This window comes from Cavia porcellus, unplaced genomic scaffold (genome assembly GCF_034190915.1).
Source record: "Cavia porcellus strain 051 isolate PalLab524CR breed Dunkin Hartley unplaced genomic scaffold, mCavPor4.1 scaffold_29, whole genome shotgun sequence".
Lineage (NCBI taxonomy): Eukaryota > Metazoa > Chordata > Mammalia > Rodentia > Caviidae > Cavia > Cavia porcellus.
Window position 1 is genome coordinate 46965329 of NW_026947512.1, and position 18343 is coordinate 46983671.

Below are 18343 nucleotides of genomic sequence, written 5' to 3' on the forward strand. Positions count from 1 at the left end.
GATAGATGAGCTGTTTAGTCATGGGGCTAAAATATGAGATAACATGTTGACTGATGCCTACATGACTCCAAAGGAAAATTCCTTTCTCGAGTTGGCTACATAGCAAATTACTCACTAACTATAAACCAAATCTGGCTGCTCCATTCTTTTTGCAAGAATGCTTTTTCCCTCTGTTACAAAAGCCTTGCCTGCCTTGCCACTTGTTAGTGCATTCAGCTGTCATTTTCCCAGTGATCAGTAGTACCAAGGTTCTGGCTTCCTTGTGGCCTTTTGCTTCTCAAAAACAACTGGTCATCCCAGATCCCTGCTGCACTGATATTTTGTCTCGTCCTCTTTCTTTTTTCTATGTGCCATAACACCTGGCAGGAGATTGGAAAGCACTGTAGGGCTCTCCGATATTCACGCAGTCAGTCATAGATGGGGATTTTTAAAGGGAGTAAAGATGTGATGTCTGGGGTAAGGGTGTGAATACTACCCACCGTGGGAGTGGGCAGCTCAGTGACAGAAAGAGATCCATTTCTTGTCATTTGTTGCTTATTGCTGCTATTTGTCTTCTACAGTCACCATCTGCCACGCTCCCTTACCATGGAGACAGCCAAATGTGGATTGATATCTCTACAAACTGGGATCCAAAATAAACCTTTAACTTTGGGTATTGGATATTTTGTCTCAGTAATGAGAAAAAAATTACTAAGATGGGGGTTAAGTCTAATAGAAAAGACAAGGTGATTGCATCAGTATTAATCAAGCCAACTCAAACTGAAAATCAGTATGAAAGGGCATCTCTGGTTGTATTATCTTTTAATCAGGGAGCAGTTTTGAAAAGAGGTCCATGGACGTGTGCATTAGTGCTTGAAATGTGTTTTAAAAGATGAGTCACACTCAGATAGAAAGCATTTTTGCTACAGAAGATACTAATAATAAAGAGACAAAGTTAGATATCCAAGCACTTTACTTCAGGAGCAGTCAATAATTTTTTGCTAGCTTGATCACTGGTGTTTTGCACAGTTAGAAAGGTGGTGAAGGGTTAGATCATGGGCATAGTTTCATGCCAATTCAAGACAATTTGAATGTTATTTGGCTGACACTGAGGAGCTCTTGAACACTTCTGTGACAGGACCTGAAATATTCACAGGCCTCCAAGTAACATGGGTCTACTTGGGAGTAAGAAAGACAAGGATCTAATATACAGATTTGAGAAACTGGGGATAGGATTGATGGCAAAGATCCAGTGGAAATGTGTATAAACCCTGAAGCGATGACACACACTTGTCATCCCAGGACTCTGTGAGCCTCAGACAGGAGGACTGCAAGTTCAAACCTAGCCTGGGAAATTTGGCGATTTAATGAGAACCTGTCTGGGAAAAAAGGGTGCTGGTGGGATGAGGTGGTGGGGGATAGGGCTGGGTTCAGTCCTTAGCATATAAAAAAATGTCAAAAAGACGAAGAGAAAATTATGAAAACACTCAAATATCCAGATGTCCAAAGCTGAAAAGTAAAAATGGAGTCGGTGACTGAAACAGGAAAGATAGAACAGAAAATTTTAAAAACACAATATTAAGAAGAGATTTAAGAACGAGTGGGAAAGGAGAAGAAAATAAAAAGGCACTCACTGTTATGTTAGGTCCTGCCTCCACAGTGCTTCACTCACTGCTCACACAATGTGTGAAATTACACCACTATTTCCTCCAGGTGTGAAAATGCAGGCTTATAACTTCAAGCTGCTTGTCAAACGGGAATCCAGATGGCAGATGACAGAGAAAGACCCATCCGTTCCCAGGTCATTCCTCCAGAGTTAACCTGCGAGATACGCCTGCATCACAAAGTGCAAGTCGGGAATGTGGTCCAATTCTGTGCCAGCTCTCAGGATGATAGTCCGTAAGTTGATTCAGAACTCTTGGGTTCTGTGTGAGTGACAGGGTATTGACCTATATCAGTTATTTAGAATGACCTTTCCTGTTCTAATATTTCATGATTTTTATGGCTTTATAATGCTTTAACAGGATGATAGTCCATAAGTTGATTCAGAACTCCTGGGTTCTGTGTGAGTGACAGGGTATTGACCTATATCAGTTATTTAGAATGACCTTTCCTGTTCTAATATTTCATGATTTTTATGGCTTTATAATGCTTTAACAGGATGATAGTCCGTAAGTTGATTCAGAACTCCTGGGTTCTGTGTGAGTGACAGGGTATTGACCTATATCAGTTATTTAGAATGACCTTTCCTGTTCTAATATTTCATAATTTTTATGGCTTTATAATGCTTTAACAGGATGATAGTCCGTAAGTTGATTCAGAACTCTTGGGTTCTGTGTGAGTGACAGGGTATTGACCTATATCAGTTATTTAGAATGACCTTTCTTGGTCTAATATTTTATAATTTTTATGGCTTTATAATGCTTTCCTAAAAGGATGAAAAGAATGGATGAGATCATGCTGCCTTGAAAATATAGCTTCTCCAACTTTTCATGGATCACAAGGATGGCTCCCTGTAGAGTTTTAAAAATTGAATTTAGGGGCAGGAGAAACTGAACTCAGAGACTAGCTGGACGTTGAGCTGAGGGTTAACAGGTAACTGAGAATATCTTAGAAGCCCCATGAGGAATGGTGTAAGGTGAGGCTGCTTTTGACATATGGCCTTCAGAAGAGAAATACCCCTGGGGACACCTGGATGAGATATCTTAGTATTTCCTGTTGTTATGTTTTCCTTGATACAAAAAGAAGGAAGGACAAACATGGACGAATAAGTTGCTTCCAAATAAACTCATTTAAAACATTAAGATTTAAGTTCAAGATCCACTGAGAAAAGGCAGGGTACTCTGACTTTCCCAGGGCAGATCACTGACCTAGAAACCATTGTTCTGGGCTCCACATTAGCCAGCTGATAGAACAGAACGGTGCTTGCAAATCAGCACCCTGGATCCCAGTTCTCATTCTGTTAACAGTATAACACTGCAATGGCTGCTTCATATGCATTACCTCTGTTTACTAAGCTGCCAAACGAGCCTGGTAGGACCCACTTCAAAAGTAAGAATACTCATCTTGACGCTTGGTTCTCAAAGTTGTTTGATGAAAGTAGTTTGAGTACAGCTACTGTGTCAATTAAATACAATTTTTTTAATATAGAAGGTGGAATCAAACTATCTGTTTAGGTTGTTTTCAAGCCCATTGGTAACCATTGTTAAACTTAAAAGAAAAAATCTATTAATGCAATGAAAGATTTCTCAACCTTACTAAGTAGCATTTCTTAAAATAAGTTGAAACAATCATAACCTTAGACCCTGTGTTCCAAACCAAATAAAAATTGTTATATGATTCTGATATACCACTAGGATTCCCCTCTCCACTCTACTTATCACTGAAATTACTATTTGAATGCAACTTCTACTTGCAATAGTGTACTTGGTTTGGAGTAATTTTGACACAGTTGTCAAAGTTCAGCATGGGTCAGAATCAGGTCAGGGTATGGGTTTGATCAGCCATAAACAGAAGTCTAATTCACTTCCCCTTTCCCAAAGTTGAACATGTTTGTCTCTGGGTTTAAAAACAATGTTCTCTTCTGCGTGTGTAAGAAAGGAAAAGAGGGATTTTTTTGGAACTGGGTGGTTTGCTTGTTTGTTTTACCCATAAGTCTTTAATTGTTTGCTCAGTTCTGTCTCAAAGCAAGCTCATGACAGGCTGGAATTCAACCTCAGTACAAACTTTCACCACACCCCAGAGACCACTGAAGAGTTCAGTTTGGAAGCTCTGTTCTCCTGGAACTTGGGTTATCTGGAAAACTTGCTTCTGTGGTGGCAACTTCTGTGCAAGCACTTATCACAAAATTATGGAGCCTGAGAGACAGAATTTGAAGACAACATTGCCACTGTGTTTAGGAAGATACCACATTTCTGAAGAATATGGCTTTCTTCTCCCAAATCCGCTGGTAAGGATAGGGCTGTGGGCCATGTCTAAATAGATGTCTTGAGATTTGGATTTTTTGTTTGTTTTTAAAGTGCATGTAGTAATTCAGATACACATTGTTAATCTAAGGAACATACTATAAATAACAGGGTCTAATTGCCACACACACAAAAAAAGAAGAAGTGAGAGTTATCTCTGAGGACTGTTCAAATGCAATGCTTCAAAACTGAAAAAGATACTACCAAATAGCTACCCAGAAAAAGACTGCTTAAAGATAAAATATACAGACAAATAGTCCTTGGAATGGTGATGTGGATGTTTCCAGGTACATTCTCCTTCCACAGTGAGAAGGTAGGCTTCCTCCTGTACAGATCCAGTCCTTGCATTCAATATGTGTTGACTCATAAGTTCTTCTGGCAGAGTTTATTCTTTGAACACTCCAAATCACTGCTTTTGGCATCCTAATGTAAAAGTTTATTTTAACTTGCTGGTGGGGGGAAAAAAACCCCACAGAGCTGGCAGGACCTTCAGCCTGTTTAGAGCTGCTGAAAAGGATTAGATGGTAACAGGTATTTCTCAGAAGGGAATGAAACTTTGAAACAAAAAGAACCAAATTCTTAATTCTACTCAGAGTGGAACCAGTCATGCAATTCTGCTTTACTGGCCACCTCTTATCAATGTTGCATTTTGAAATTATTATTATTAAATGCGCTCTGAGACATAGAACCCTAAAACTGCAAGAGCCCTTGGAAGCCTGTCAGACCCACTCCCGCGCCCTTTTTCAGATTCGGGCTAGGTGAAGTCCAGGAAGAATGACTTCCCCAAGTCATCTTGACAGCAGACGCAGAACTGACTCTCAGGACCCTTGGCATCTTTCTCCTTACATTCCACATGAGGGACAAAGCCACTCAGTTAAAAAGCTGAGATAACTTTTGCGGCCATTCTAATTATTTATTAGAAAAACTCCATTCAAATGCATCCACTTATTTGTGACTGATAACTGATCTGGAATTCACTGAACTTTTGCTATCTATCTGCTCCTATAATTATTTTTACTTTAGAGGTATTTATGGGGGAATTTAAATGATGATAAGGACTGTTTGCTGATCGCTCTAGGGAGCAGTTGGCTGTGAGGTCCACTCACAGAGTGCGGTTCCCTGCTGTCGGTGGATCAGGAGCTGCCCTATGGTCCCTCAATGGAATGCTGTTTTGACTTGCTAGGTCCTGAGTGGATTCCTGAGGAGCAGGATTCCCTGTGAAAAGTCCTGGGCAAACCAGAATGAGTCAGCAACCCTAATTTATACTTAATACCTCCTGGCCCTGAGTCACAACTGACCAGTGTTTTCACAATCTATTTGGATAGGGCTCTCATGCTGTGCCCACAGCATTACTATGATTCACAGATGCAAAGGCACTGTCACAGATCCAGGGTAAAGACTGGAGGTCAGTTCTCCAGGCCCCTAGCGCAGGACCTGTTGAATATTCCACTCTGTGTATATAATTTGTTGTGTTAACTCAGGAATAATAACATCATCCTCCCCAGTTCACAGGAAAAGAAGGGTGCCACCGCAGAAGCAACTTTTCCAGATAACCCAAGTCCCAGGAGAACAGAGCTTCCAAACTGAACTCTTGGTCTCTGGGATGTGGTGAAACTTTGTACTGAGGTTGAATTCCAGCCTGTCATAAGCTTGCTCTGAGACAAACAGCATACAATTAAAGACTGCTGGGTAAAATAAACAGGCAAACCACCTAATTCCAAACAGGCCAACATACCTAGTTGGAATGAAATGTGTGACCTGAACTAAGTAAAATAACACTGCAAAAGGGTTAAGCTGGTCAGGGCCACAAGGTCCAGTTCCCCTCTGTGTTGTTTTCTTTTTCTGTACCATCTAAAATAGAAGAAAAACAGTTACAACATCAAGTGTTTGGGACATTCTGAACTAAATATATTTCCATTATAAAAAATTCCCACTGCTTAGCTCCTATAAAAAAATATTACCTGATTCCACCCTGCCAGAGTCATATTTTCCAGATGCTAATCTTCTCTTTCAGTTTTGATTTTCTTTCAGTCATGTGTGGATTTTAAATATCTCCTTTTCTAGGGAGGGTGAAGGCAAGAACTTTTTACAAGAAAAGGCCCAGGTTTCCTCAGAGATCAGGAGACACTCAGTTCCCAGCATGCTGCATGCTGCAGTGTTGCAACTGGGCACAGCAGTGGTTGTGGGTTGTCAGAGCCAGCGGCTCTGCGCTCCTGCGAGGCACGCCCTGTTCCTTCCCCTCAGCAGGGCTCCGTGCTGTCCTTTCAGCATTCCTTCCTTTTGACCTTTGGGCTTCTCACAACAGACATACGTGACCGTCTCTCTGAAGAAAATATGGTCATTAATGAAGAAGAAAATACTCTGGCTTAGAAGGAGGAGACTGACTTCATTCTAAATATCCTGTCCCACTGTTTCCACAAACTCAAGTACTTCCAAATTCTGACATTTCAGTGCAAAAAACTGACATCTCACAGGCTCCTACCTGTGAATAGCCCCCCAAACCCTTTACTAGACCGCATGTCTTGCATGCGTACGTGCAAGTATGTGTGCCTGTGAGGGGGAATGCTGGTAATTTCTCTTTAGATAAAGAACACAAAAAAATTAGTTTGGCAGGAGAGCAGGAACCAAAGTAGGAGAATAGAATGGAACCAAACAGAGAGATTGCAAATGGTAGCCTCTGAAATTTGGTTTTAACACATTCAGTAGAGGCAACTGATATTTAGAGTTTCTTTTCAGCACAGTAAGTGTTAGAGAATGGATCCTGAACTGCCCACCAAAGTTCCTTGGGCAGATTTTTAAAATACCAGTGCAGAACTGCACCCAGTTAATTCTGAATCTGTAGGCTAGCTTGCCTCAGTGCGGAGCCCCATGCAGGAGGCCCCCCAAGTGATGGAGGAGAGGCAGGGCTACACTCAGAGGTCAGCAAACAAGGGGCGTGGCTCAGCAAAGCACTGGGAGACACTGGGAAGCAGTTGCCTACAAATGTGAAGGAGATGCTTTGCGTGAAGTTTTGGGGCAGAAGAAAAGGACTGATGTAAATAGCTGTGAAGATGTTAGAACTTTATTCTTTACTGTGAGCAATCAGCTCTTCAGAAACCAGTGCATGTAAAAATTCAAAGTACATGACAGAAGTAGTGGATGCCAGTTGGTTAGAAGAAAACAGACAGTTAATTGCCATAGCAGGCTATATTTTCCAAACAGAAATTGTAGATAGGAAGAGTTAAGATATTTCTTTGAAAAATGATTGCGTTCCTGGGGGCATGGCTGATCGATGCCTAAAGGGAATTTCAAACAGTAATGGTACCACAGTAGAGACAAAGACAAGCAAATCAGGCAATAGTTAATACGGTATAGTTCACAAAATGCATCTGAGGATGAGAAGAGGAGGAATGGATGAAGGATGGAATTTTGTATAGTGCTAAGGAACCAAGAAAAGAGAGTAGACAAAGGGGAAACAGGCAAACGGGGATGAGGAAGTGAGAGCGGGTGGCTAAACCTGAAATTTTGAACAAGGCGACTCAGGGGAGTCCTCATCTTGAGTCTGAACTTTCTAAGTAGAGGTATCCTATTGTTAGAAGAGTTAGCACCAGCCCACTGCAGAAGGTGTCGGGAAAAGATCAAGGGGAAGGATGATGCGGCAGCTGCAGCAATGGTCCCTAAAAGTACCGTCCTGAGATCCCAGGCCTGACTTTACAGGATGAAAGGGATAAAGAGGAAGACTGACGATGTAAAATGCATAGTGGTCAAGAATGGGTCAGAGCTATCATTTGGTGGTAAAAGTTTTGCCGAGCATGACCAAGGCCCTGAGTTCAGGCCCACCACCAAAACAAATATTAGTATTTGACAAAGAAGTAATAGAAATAAACCCTAATTTTAAAATGTAATATTTAGAATAAGTAAAAATAAATAAAGTGGTCAAAAAAGCACAGGGACACAGAAGTAGTGTACTGTTGCTTTAATTAGCATTGTTAATTCAAGGATTAATCTTGTTATGTTTTTTATGAGATGTATTAGCAGCCTTCCCATCATTATCTGTGATCTGGAGCAGATCAGCTATCAGATAATATATCCTAGATATTTGTATGAAAGACACTGAGGGTGGTAAGTTTTAATTTATATTTTCTATTTCCTCCAAGCTTTTTTTAGTCAATAAAGTTCCCTACATTTAGATGAATAATCGATATTTTGTAATTTCCCAAATGAAAATCCAATGAAATTTTCAAATGCACCAAGGAAATTTATTTGCCATCTCTCATATTTAATTAAGAATACAGCTTTTCCTGTATCTTGTTATGAACTCCCTAAACATGTACTGTAGCATGATAGGAAGAAGCCCGTGGGAACGCCCCCTTGTGCAGGGTCCCGATTAACTCTGCCTCTGCCATGTAGGGCTCATTCGGTGAATGAGCTCTTCATCTCGGAAGCATATTTCCTAGCTGACCTGGTTTCTCCATCTCCACACTCCTTGAGGCCGTCGTGTCCCTTGTCTGCTGCCTGTTCCCCTGTTTCTTTAGTCCCACTCCCGCCCATCTGAAAAACACTGCACACCAGGTGGGGTAACTATTTAGAATGAATCCCGACCGTGATGCTCTGCTCTCTAGCTCTCTCCAAGTGCTCTTGAGGCCGAGCTCAAATGCTTTATTATATTATACAAGGTCCTTCATGGTGCTTATCTAGCTTTTGCCTCACTTTATTTTGCTGTAATATCCTGCCATTCTCCACCTTTCCTGTTAATATTGTCTGGGGTTTTTTTGTTTTGTTTTGTTTTTTGTTTTTTTGGGTTTTTTTTTGGCTCAAATTTCTAATGTTTAACCCTCAGTGTGCTATTTTCTTAGTAAAAAAGTTCAGTTAAGCAAGTGTTAATTTAGCAAATGTCTACTGTTTCTGCAAAAATGCACTTTAAAAAATGTTATACTTTAGATTGCAAATATGTTCAGCCATCCAGATTAAAGCAAAAAGATCTTGTGAATATCATTGAAGCACGATCTAATAGTCTTTCTGTAGGATCAGTGACCATAAAAGATGCCCCTGTTACTTGTTGTTGATTAAGAGACAGTACCTGATGTAACATATTAATTTGCCAATTTCTGAGGTGCAAAGGATTTTTGTTGGGGAGAAAAAATAATCCTCATACCTGTGATCATACTGTGTTACAGACATTATGCAGTCATGCATTTAATCTGGCAAACTTATTTTCAAATATCTTCTCAAAACTTCTTAGCGTCTCAAGTGCTCTTTGAACCATCTTTTCTATCCTGCTGATTTCAGCACAAATGAGCTAAGTATATTTTGACACACTTTTGGTATTTGAATGAGTCACTTTTTAAGCTTCTTGAAAATTGTATTTGAATGCAAAAGTCTACAAAAACAAGTAAGTGTAAAATGAGAAGTTGATTAAAAAAAAAAAGAAAAGGAAAGCAAAAGAGATTTTATCATTCCTGTTATTCCATTTGGTCTCCTGAGGGATGACGTCCTCTGAGGTCACTTGTTGTTCTTGGAAGAGGGACCACCCTTTCCCCGGTGTTTATTCTACAAAGGTATGAGGGAGCACCCTGAACCTGGAGTCAAAGGGGCGCTGACCTTGCTGAGAAGCAGATGTGAAATGTTGGGAGACTCATCCAACCTCTCTGGGATTTAGCTTCTTGTCTTTCAACTTGGAAATGATAAAATAATAATTCCTAGCTCATAACACTTCAAATACTGGTGCAGGTAAAGGAAAGACTTGAGCATCTAGGATAAAACTAGAAAAAAGCGTTAAAAGAAATCAGGTTGGAATCAGATAAAGTTTCCAAGTACGAATCCGATACTCCATTAGGAAGTGCTATTCCAAATACACACATACACATATAACCAAAGCAGATGAAAATATTTCCCGACTCATTAGCAATCACAGAAATGTAAAATTTAAAAATGGAATGGGTAGCAAATTGTTAGCCATCTGTGTGGAGGATGAGGATTAAGATACTTTTATTTTCAGCTTTATACATGAAATGCTTTTGAATATTCTGCCACATGTATTGATTACAGTTTTAAAAGCATTGTCTGAGACAAGTATATTAATGAGTTTAGTAATTATGAAAAGAACTGCAAAATTTTAATGCAATTACTATAAGGCATATCTTTAAAAAATAAAACACAAATATTAGTAATGCCAGTGTTGCCAGCAGCACAGATTTATTGTCCTGCTGATATCCAAACTGCTTGTCTGCGTTCCTGTGGCTGCTTCAGTGTTCTGAATCAGTTCAAAGTGTTGGCTCTTCGCGGTCATTTTCACTGAAGAGCCAGGAGTTGCATGCTGCCGTGTTCAGTGAACACGGTTAATAAGGACGCCCCGTATTTTTACACGCCCGCCTTTTTATTGGGCAGTAGTTGGCAGCAGGCAGAAGCAGGCCCTGTATTTTTCATCACTCCCACTAAAGACAGGAAAGGACTTTTAGAACTGCTGAAGAAGTGACAGAATGATGGAATATGTGTGTCCAAAGTGATGGGGAGCATTTGGAAGGGGATTACTGTAATGAATTTAAAAATTTCTAACAGCCATACTTTTAAATTGTACTTTGTAAGTGTGATACTCACTGAAAGGAATTTGCCCCAGATGGGACACTGTAGCCGGTGGGAGCCTGGGAGGCAGATTCAAGGGGGCTCTATCTTGAGGTCATCTTCCTGCCCCTAGGCAATTTACCTGTGGTGAGAAATGAGTTCCAGTGGGCTACCTGTGCATCACTAATGCCCCTTAGGCACCACCCCAAACCTAAGCTGTATGTATGTCCCCACACCACGTGTGGGGCAGAGAGAATGCCAGACCCCGGAGGTCATGGAGTCTCTCTCCACATTCTTAAAATAAAGACCACCTTTATTTTATACTTCTTATCTTTTTAGCCATGCCGAAAATTCTATCACTCACCTGCTATAATTTTTCTGTAAGAAATTAAAGTGGTTTTCAACTTTTTAAATGTATACAACATTAGCCAGAAGACCCACTTTTAGGAATTTGTCCTAAGGAAATAATCAGAAAAATATCAAAAAGATCTGTATAAGGCTGACTGTTCAAGTTGTTAACCACAGAGGAAAACTTACAAGCAATTTGGAATATCAGTAGCCTATTGGAACTCTCTGCTTTAAAACAGAGGTCGTAAATACGTATGTAAGGACACAGAAGGGGCATTACCTGGTAAGACTCCCCTTGTCCTGTCTCTCACACTGTGACTTACAAAATCCAGCCACAGAAAGTCCTTAACATAATTCACGATCCTCTTCCATGTCTAGAGGAAAAGCTAAAAAGCAGAAAACATGCAAAATGGATTGTAGCAAGATGCATGGATACAGCTCAGCAGCACAGTCTCTTCCTGGCCAGTTTGAAATTTTGGGCTTGATTCTGGATGCAAAAAAAGGGGGGGAGGTTGTCAATTATATTTTCTTCCCTTCTGGATTATGTGCAGAGCTGCTCTTCTTCACCAGAGTCCAGTTTTAGGGTGCGTCAGTCAGCTGGAGGGATGATAAACAAAAGTTGGTCCTGCTTTGGTGCCTGGTTCAGGATACCCGGACAGAACCCAGGAATTTGATTGTCTGACAAACCCAAGGTGCTGCTAGGCTGCACACCAGACTTCCAAAGGCTCATTTGAAAATTTTATTTTGTGGAAAAAAAAGTAAAACAAAATTTCTTAACAAACCAATAGGAGAATATACTACATGTTATTAGCTTTAAAGTAGTTACTTGTGGTACAAGATATGAGCATAAACCTCAATATTTGCACAAATTTTCTTTTCTCATGAACTAAGGGACACCAATAGTAGAACTGACTTACATTTTTCTCTTTCCTTTCCTTCCTTTCCTCTTTCACCCATCCTAGTTCCTTTCTCATTTTGAACAATTTCTTCCCATTTCACTAACATCTCATTTTTTAAAAGTTGGGTAACACAGAAGTCTAAACATTAGACTTTAAAAAGCAAGTAGATGAATAAAGGAAGAAGAAAAGCATTCCTCTAAGAAATCTAAAGAAGGAGAAAAAGTAGATATTACAGAAAAAGTACAGTCCAGATTCTCAACTAATAAAATGAGGTATTCAAGACTTGTCGTGCAAGCCAGGCAGCAAAATTCCAGGGGGCTTTCATGTGATTTCTTACCTAGGCATGAGAGAAAGAACAGAGGTGATAATTTAACTATAGCTTCTGTTCTTGAGGCTCACTTCAAGGGCCATTTCTGAATACCATGATTCTGCATCTTTGGTTTTATTTTTGCCACTGAATTCAAATTTTTGTTTGAAAACATGCATCGTAGAAGTGAGATGGAAAACGTTGTCAGCTCACAATTAGTTCTCCGTAGATCTGTCTTTGAGCGAGCATGCACACACGTGCGTCTGTGCCTGTGTGCCTGTGTGTCTGTGTGTGTCCAGCTGTGTGCATGTGTGTCTGTGTGTGTGTGGGAAGGTTAACCAAGTTAGGTAAGCACTGTACCACTGAGCTACCCCCCAAGCTGCTACCTCTGTTCTCACTGGCATCTTGGTCCTGCCACTGCTGTATAAATTTCCAGTTTCATTAGCTTAGTTAGCAGCTTCCTTCATTTCTGTACTTATAGCTGAGTCCTGCTGAAGACAGTGACACAGACCTGCTTATTAACTTTTTCTTTCTCTAGAGAAGACCTGGGAAGCGGGGTAGCCTGTGCCTCCCAGAACCTGAGATGCAAAGCGGATGCATGAGCTCGGTGTTGCGTCCTCCCTACTGACACCCAAGTCCACAGTGAAGGCACGGCGTGTGCCACTGGGGTGTTTAGCTTGCTGTCCAAGTCAGTAAAAGGTGCACCATCTGTCTTGAATTGCTTCAGGGTCAAAGACAGAATGGAGAAAGATTAAAGTCTACAATGTTCAGGGTTTGGTAGGCTATGCAACCTACCCCAGTTACAAATTAATTAGGAGCTTGAAGCCAGCTTTCTCTTGCACCCTAGGGGATCTATGCCTAGAAAAAGGAGCCGTGGGTGCTGATGCATCTCTGCCTCTCCAGCCTTATAGTCTTACACTTCCACGGGTCCTCAAGATGCCTTCCGTGGCATCTGCTTCTTCCCCCTCGGTTGCTGACTTCATTTCCACCCCATCCTCAGTCACCCAGCCCAGACCTGACTCCAAGTGCTGAGACGAGCTATGCAAAGCTTCAGTGTTCAGTCTCCTCTCACTGCTTTTAGCCCAAGGTCCCACGCGAGTCTTTATTGCCTCTTCCTCTTCCATCATGTCCTATGTTAAATATTCCCCCCTCTGTCCCGTATTGCATGTTTCCCTCTTGAAAATAGCAGTAGAACTTTCTTTTTGTCTATATTCACGGATTCAATTGCTGTAACTGCCCTGCGAATATTCCCCAGTGTGCCAACCCGGGCTTTCTTCCTGTTTCGATTTGCAAAATCTTAGAAAACACCTAAACACTTTGTTTTCAGTTTATCTGTGGTTACAGTCTCATGTAAATTTTGTACTGAACCTCAAACTTCTCAGTACAGTTGTAACGTTATGTTAGGCAGATTTTGTTTATTTTAATTTTGTTTGGCAGTAATAGGGATGAAACCCAGGGCCTTCTACATGTGCAAGAGCCCTGAACCTCTCAGCTACACTCTAAGTGCGCTCTCCCCATTCCTTTTAAAATTTTTCTCTCTGAGATAAGGTCTCACTGAGAATTGTAGGCTTGGCTCAAACCTGTGATCTTTCTGTTTGGACTCCTGTGTAGCTGGGATCTCAGGATGCACCACCCTGCCTGGCTCTAGGGGTACTTTACCTTTAATAAATTTAAAACTAAGTTCCCTATCTTTGCACTCGCTTTTTGACCTCTGCCAGCATTTCTATCCCAGTTTGTGTTGTCACCCATTCAGCACTACATTCAGTGTCAAGGCTGTACCTGGAAAATGGAGGCCGAGGTCACTGGGCTGGAGCAGGATTGTGAAGGTTTTGGGGACAGGATTACTAACTCCAAGCTGTGTCTGTCAGAGGCTGGCTGTGGGGCTACGAAACTCCACTGACTGCTCTGATCCATAAACATCATAGACAGTATGTAAACAAGTGAGAGCGGCTGGCTTCCAATGAAATCTGATTCATAAACAGATTTTGTCCTCTGAGTTACAGTTGTGTGAAGCATGGACCCAGGGGAATCCACACATGGGGCAATTTGAAGGAAAGATTTTCTTACGGCTCCAGGCTCACTTGCAGTCATCACACCAATTCCCTCTCATCTTCTAAATACAAATTCACTGTGATCGTTTAAGCAGAGTCTTTAAAGAGGATTTCATAGGCTGCCTTAGGTGACTTAGGCAGTAAAATCTTACACACAGATTATCATCCCGATCAAATTGTAACAACATATTACACAAAAGAAAAAAATAAAATCTGCCCAAAGAGCAAATGATCTGAATCCTTTGACTCATCGTCCGCCAGTCGTTTCTCTTGAGTAACTCGCAGTCCGAGGTGTCCACATCTGTGCCTCTGCTGCCCGCTCTGCCTGCACTACCGCCCTTCAAAGTCCCACTAGAGAAGCCACATTAGTCCTTCTTTGACAGAATTAGTCCTACTTTTTAGAAAAATCTTCAGCCTATACACAAAGCTGACACATTGCACTGCTTTGGGGTCAGGCTGCCCACCGTGCGCTTGAGTCCTCTGTCCCTTGCATTGCTCTGCACGAGGCCTAGCACTTGGTTCTGTGTTCATCCAAGGGAAGAGTCTTCAGGCCTCCTGAAGACTGAAATCTGAAGGCTGCTACTTTTCGAAGGTGCTTCCTGGAGAGGCCAACATTACTGAGATTCTTCCATTCTAAATGCAGAAAGAACTTCCTGATTATTACCAGCCCTGGATGGAAATTGCCACCAAGCTTCCTCACTTGATTGAGAGTCACCAGCTCCGTGCTCGTGTGAACAGGGTAAGTGTATGTTTTTTTTTTTTTTGCTTGTTTTTTTTTTTTTTTTCTCTTATTTTGAGCTCTGTCTTTCTACCTTATTTTTGTCTCTGAACCACCGACCTTCCTCAGCCACGCAGAAGTGGGACAGCTGATCCCAGGAACTGACCCTGGCCCTTGGGCTGTCCACCCTTCTGCCTTGGCTTTCCTGAAAGCACAGTGGATCCTGCCAGCTCATGCTTTTCCCTAAAGCTTCCAGAGCTTGCATGAACAATACCTGGAACCTACTAAGCACTCATGAAGTGTTTGTTTAAAAAAAATCTGGAAAGGAATTGGAAATAAATTAATGGAAAAGATGTGGCATGGGAAAAGTAAAGGATGGAAAGTTTCAGAGGCCTCATCTGAAGTCCCTGGTCAGTGCCCTGCTGCCACTCCAGGCTTCCCTCCTGGTGCTCTTGAGGGTCTCATGGAGCATCTGACTCAAAAGAATTTCTGAGTTATAAAGTCATGTTTGGCTGTGGGTGCTTATGTAGGTTATTACGTCTGCAACTATTATATAAGTATTTAGGTATTGTTATGTACACGATGAATACCTTAGAACAAAATGAGCAATTTATACTGAGTATGTAAGGAACAGTGAAAGTTCTCTGCCCTGAGAAACTGAAATTAATTCCTTCATTTTCTCACTTAATAACCATGTTGCCTTTCAATTTCACTTCTTTTAAAAATGGGAGAAGTTCTGGTCCCATAGTACTGTTCTGATGACCGGGCGACCTCTAGCAAGGTCACTGCACCGTGTCTGTCAGTGTTAGCATGGGTCTGTCGCTTCCTCCTTTCCTGCTCTGTGGCTGCAGTCATCAGGCCGCAGTCTCAGGGGTGCAATTTCAGGAGGTTTCACACCCCCAGAACTCTTCTGTATGCAAGCACTGGACCACGCATCATGTAATAATAGCTACTAAACATGAACAAATTCCCTTAAAACACTCACCAAAGTCTTGCTCTGTGCAAGGTGCAAGATTAGAAACTAATTGCAAAAGAATGGGAGACCGTCCTCAGTGTCTGTGAAAATGTCAAATGAAACAGAGTAATTCCTTTGCCTGTTGCATAAAGGTTTTCATTGATGCGACCAAATAAATAGAGAAAGTAGAAGAAAGAAAAGTATCTCTCAATACAGGAGCGTGGACAGGATAGAGTAAAAACCTCATGACGTTCACACCATCTTAAGGAAAATGAGCATCAGATTCACAAAGAAGTTTCTGGTACCCATATCAAACATTTAAACAAGGCCAAAGCAGACTCCCATGAACCTTGCCCTCCCATCCCAGAAAAGCAGAGAAAGAGAAAGTTAGCACAGGGTAGCCCGAGACCATCGGCAGCGGGGTCAATTAGAATTAACTTGTGAATGGTGTGGTCCTTGTTATCAAGCTTTCCTTAGATTTTATCTGATTAAGCTGCCATTAGTGCAGGAAAGGCTGGCTCAGCTGGAGTTCCTTGTAGTACAACCTTGAAATCAATCACTTATCATTTGTGCTGGATTCAATAGTGGGTCTCTAAAACTGACACTCATATTTGTAGAAATGACCTGATTTAGAAATAGTCTTTGCAGATGTGATCAAGATAAGATGAATTTTGCTGGTTTACAGTACACTGCAATCTGAGTCTACATGCTGCCCCATGTAGATACAGAGACACACACAGCAGCAGACATTGTATGAGGATGGAGGATTCTTACCAGAATATATACACGAGGTAAAACTGCATTTTGTTTCTACTACTAAAGAATCAGTTGGAGATATTTGTATACTGAGAATTGATTGGAAATGATTTATGAAGAGAGAGTAACTATTATTATTATTTTTACCACCATGCACTAAAGCAGTTAACTAAAAACATCTGTCTTTTGGGGCTGGGGATTTAGCTCAGCGGCATAAGCGCCTGCCTTGCAAGCAGGCAGTCCTGAGTTTGATCCCCGGTACCGATAAAAAGGAAAAAGACAAAAAACAAAACAAAAACAACAATAACAAAGCAAACATCTGCCTTTTGCAGTCTTTCACCTGCTACAGATAAATAATAAGTGAGTTTAAGGTTTGAGCTTGTAGTAGGTTCAGGCCAACCACCTTGCTCTGGGAGCTCTGATACAACAATCTGTATTCTGAAAGAAAATCTGTTTACTGACTTAGATTTGTCCACTCACATTGCCCAGGAGGGCACGTTCAAATGTAGCAAGGAGATCCATATTAGCCACTGTTTTTGATAAAACCGACTTCCCTTGTGAATAAGTATGGATAAACCAAAGCTGCCAAACAATATAGAGGTAATGAGTGATTAAAAAAGACAAGGGTGGTCTAATGGGCATTCAGAGTCAGTGACCTCCAATAAATAACCAAAGTAAGATTGATGCTTTCTAACCAGTGTCTAGTATGCTGCCTTCATGCATTAATAAAGGCTGACACACAACGTAGTCAGTAAGTCACATTTCTGGCAGAAAGAAAAGGAACACGGGAAGAATTGAAACTCAATAAATTCAGTAAAACGTTTTTAAAATGGAATTTAAGGACTCTCTTAATAAACATAAAGCAAAACTCAAAGACTTGCAAACAGTCACAAAAATAGAAAATACATTAAAGTAGATAAATTGTCTAAATCCTATATGAAATATGTTCCCTAAGAAAGTTAATGGGGGTAGAAAAAAAGAAAAATTTCAAACTTAAATGCAAGAATGAAAATTTTCAAGAACCATTTGAGCTTTTGTATCAAAAAGATAATGTGGGAAGTGGGATGAGGGAAATATAAATACCTTGGTGAAATTTTAAATTGTCTGTCCTAATAAGAAAATTTTGTCATTCTTAGTTAGCGAACAATAAAAACAAAAACTAGTTTAACTAAAGGAAAATCACATATAACTTTACCTGCGATGTTAAATATTAAGAGGCAAAGTTAATATCTTTTGAATGCTAAATTTAAAGACAGTCTGTGTTTTGTGTGGAACATGGCCAGGTATGTCCATTCTGGGAGCACTATGGAGGGCCAAGGCAGAATGGCTACAAAGTCATACTCAATCTGGAAAATTTAACAACCCCCCCCAAAAAAAAATTTGGGGATGAAACTCAATGTGGAGCCCCTGGGTTCAATCCTTAGTGTTGAAAAACAAAATTCTGGTCATGGCAGAGTGGGCTCCAGTTGAATGCAAAAGAACTCAAAGGGAAATGGTGGCTGTGGGCCCTGGTATTACAGACACCAACAAGAAGGTAAATCCCTTGTTTGAAAACGAAGCCTCAAAATGTTATCTCTGGCCAGGACACCCTGCCTTAAAGTTACCCGCCCACTGCTGACAGTGCCCTTGAGACTCACCAGTTCACACGGGGCCTTGGACCTCTGAGCAGCTGCCTAGATGGTTCAGAGCAGCTCACAGACGGCGACAGAAGCTCATAGCACTGCTGGCCCTGGCTGGGAATAGACTGTTGGCAAAGAAGATGTTTCCTAAGAGACTCCTTCCTTCAAGTAGGGGTTGCTACTGTCACCAATGTGGTGGAACAAAG

General features: G+C 41.1%; 1 protein-coding gene and 1 long non-coding RNA gene across 3 annotated transcripts in view; one reads left to right on the plus strand and one right to left on the minus strand.

Annotated features, from left to right (window-relative positions):
- Positions 1 to 934: 934 nt before the first annotated feature.
- Positions 935 to 18321, minus strand: LOC134473899 (uncharacterized). Of its 2 annotated transcripts, XR_010044379.1 has the most exons (5): positions 18156 to 18321; positions 11113 to 11218; positions 10521 to 10626; positions 1614 to 9685; positions 935 to 1488 (listed from the first exon to the last, which is right to left on the minus strand). It is a non-coding gene; the product is annotated as an uncharacterized LOC134473899 (long non-coding RNA). The 2 variants fall into 2 exon arrangements; XR_010044378.1 differs by having other exon boundaries at positions 935 to 9685.
- The window catches only part of Ido2 (indoleamine 2,3-dioxygenase 2), a 46972-nt gene continuing 32302 nt past the window's right edge, over positions 3674 to 18343 (plus strand). The window contains exons 1-2 of the mRNA XM_063239733.1: positions 3674 to 3928; positions 14733 to 14828. Of these exons, the coding sequence (XP_063095803.1) occupies positions 3674 to 3928; positions 14733 to 14828 (351 nt within the window). The remainder of the gene's footprint in view (positions 3929 to 14732; positions 14829 to 18343) is intronic.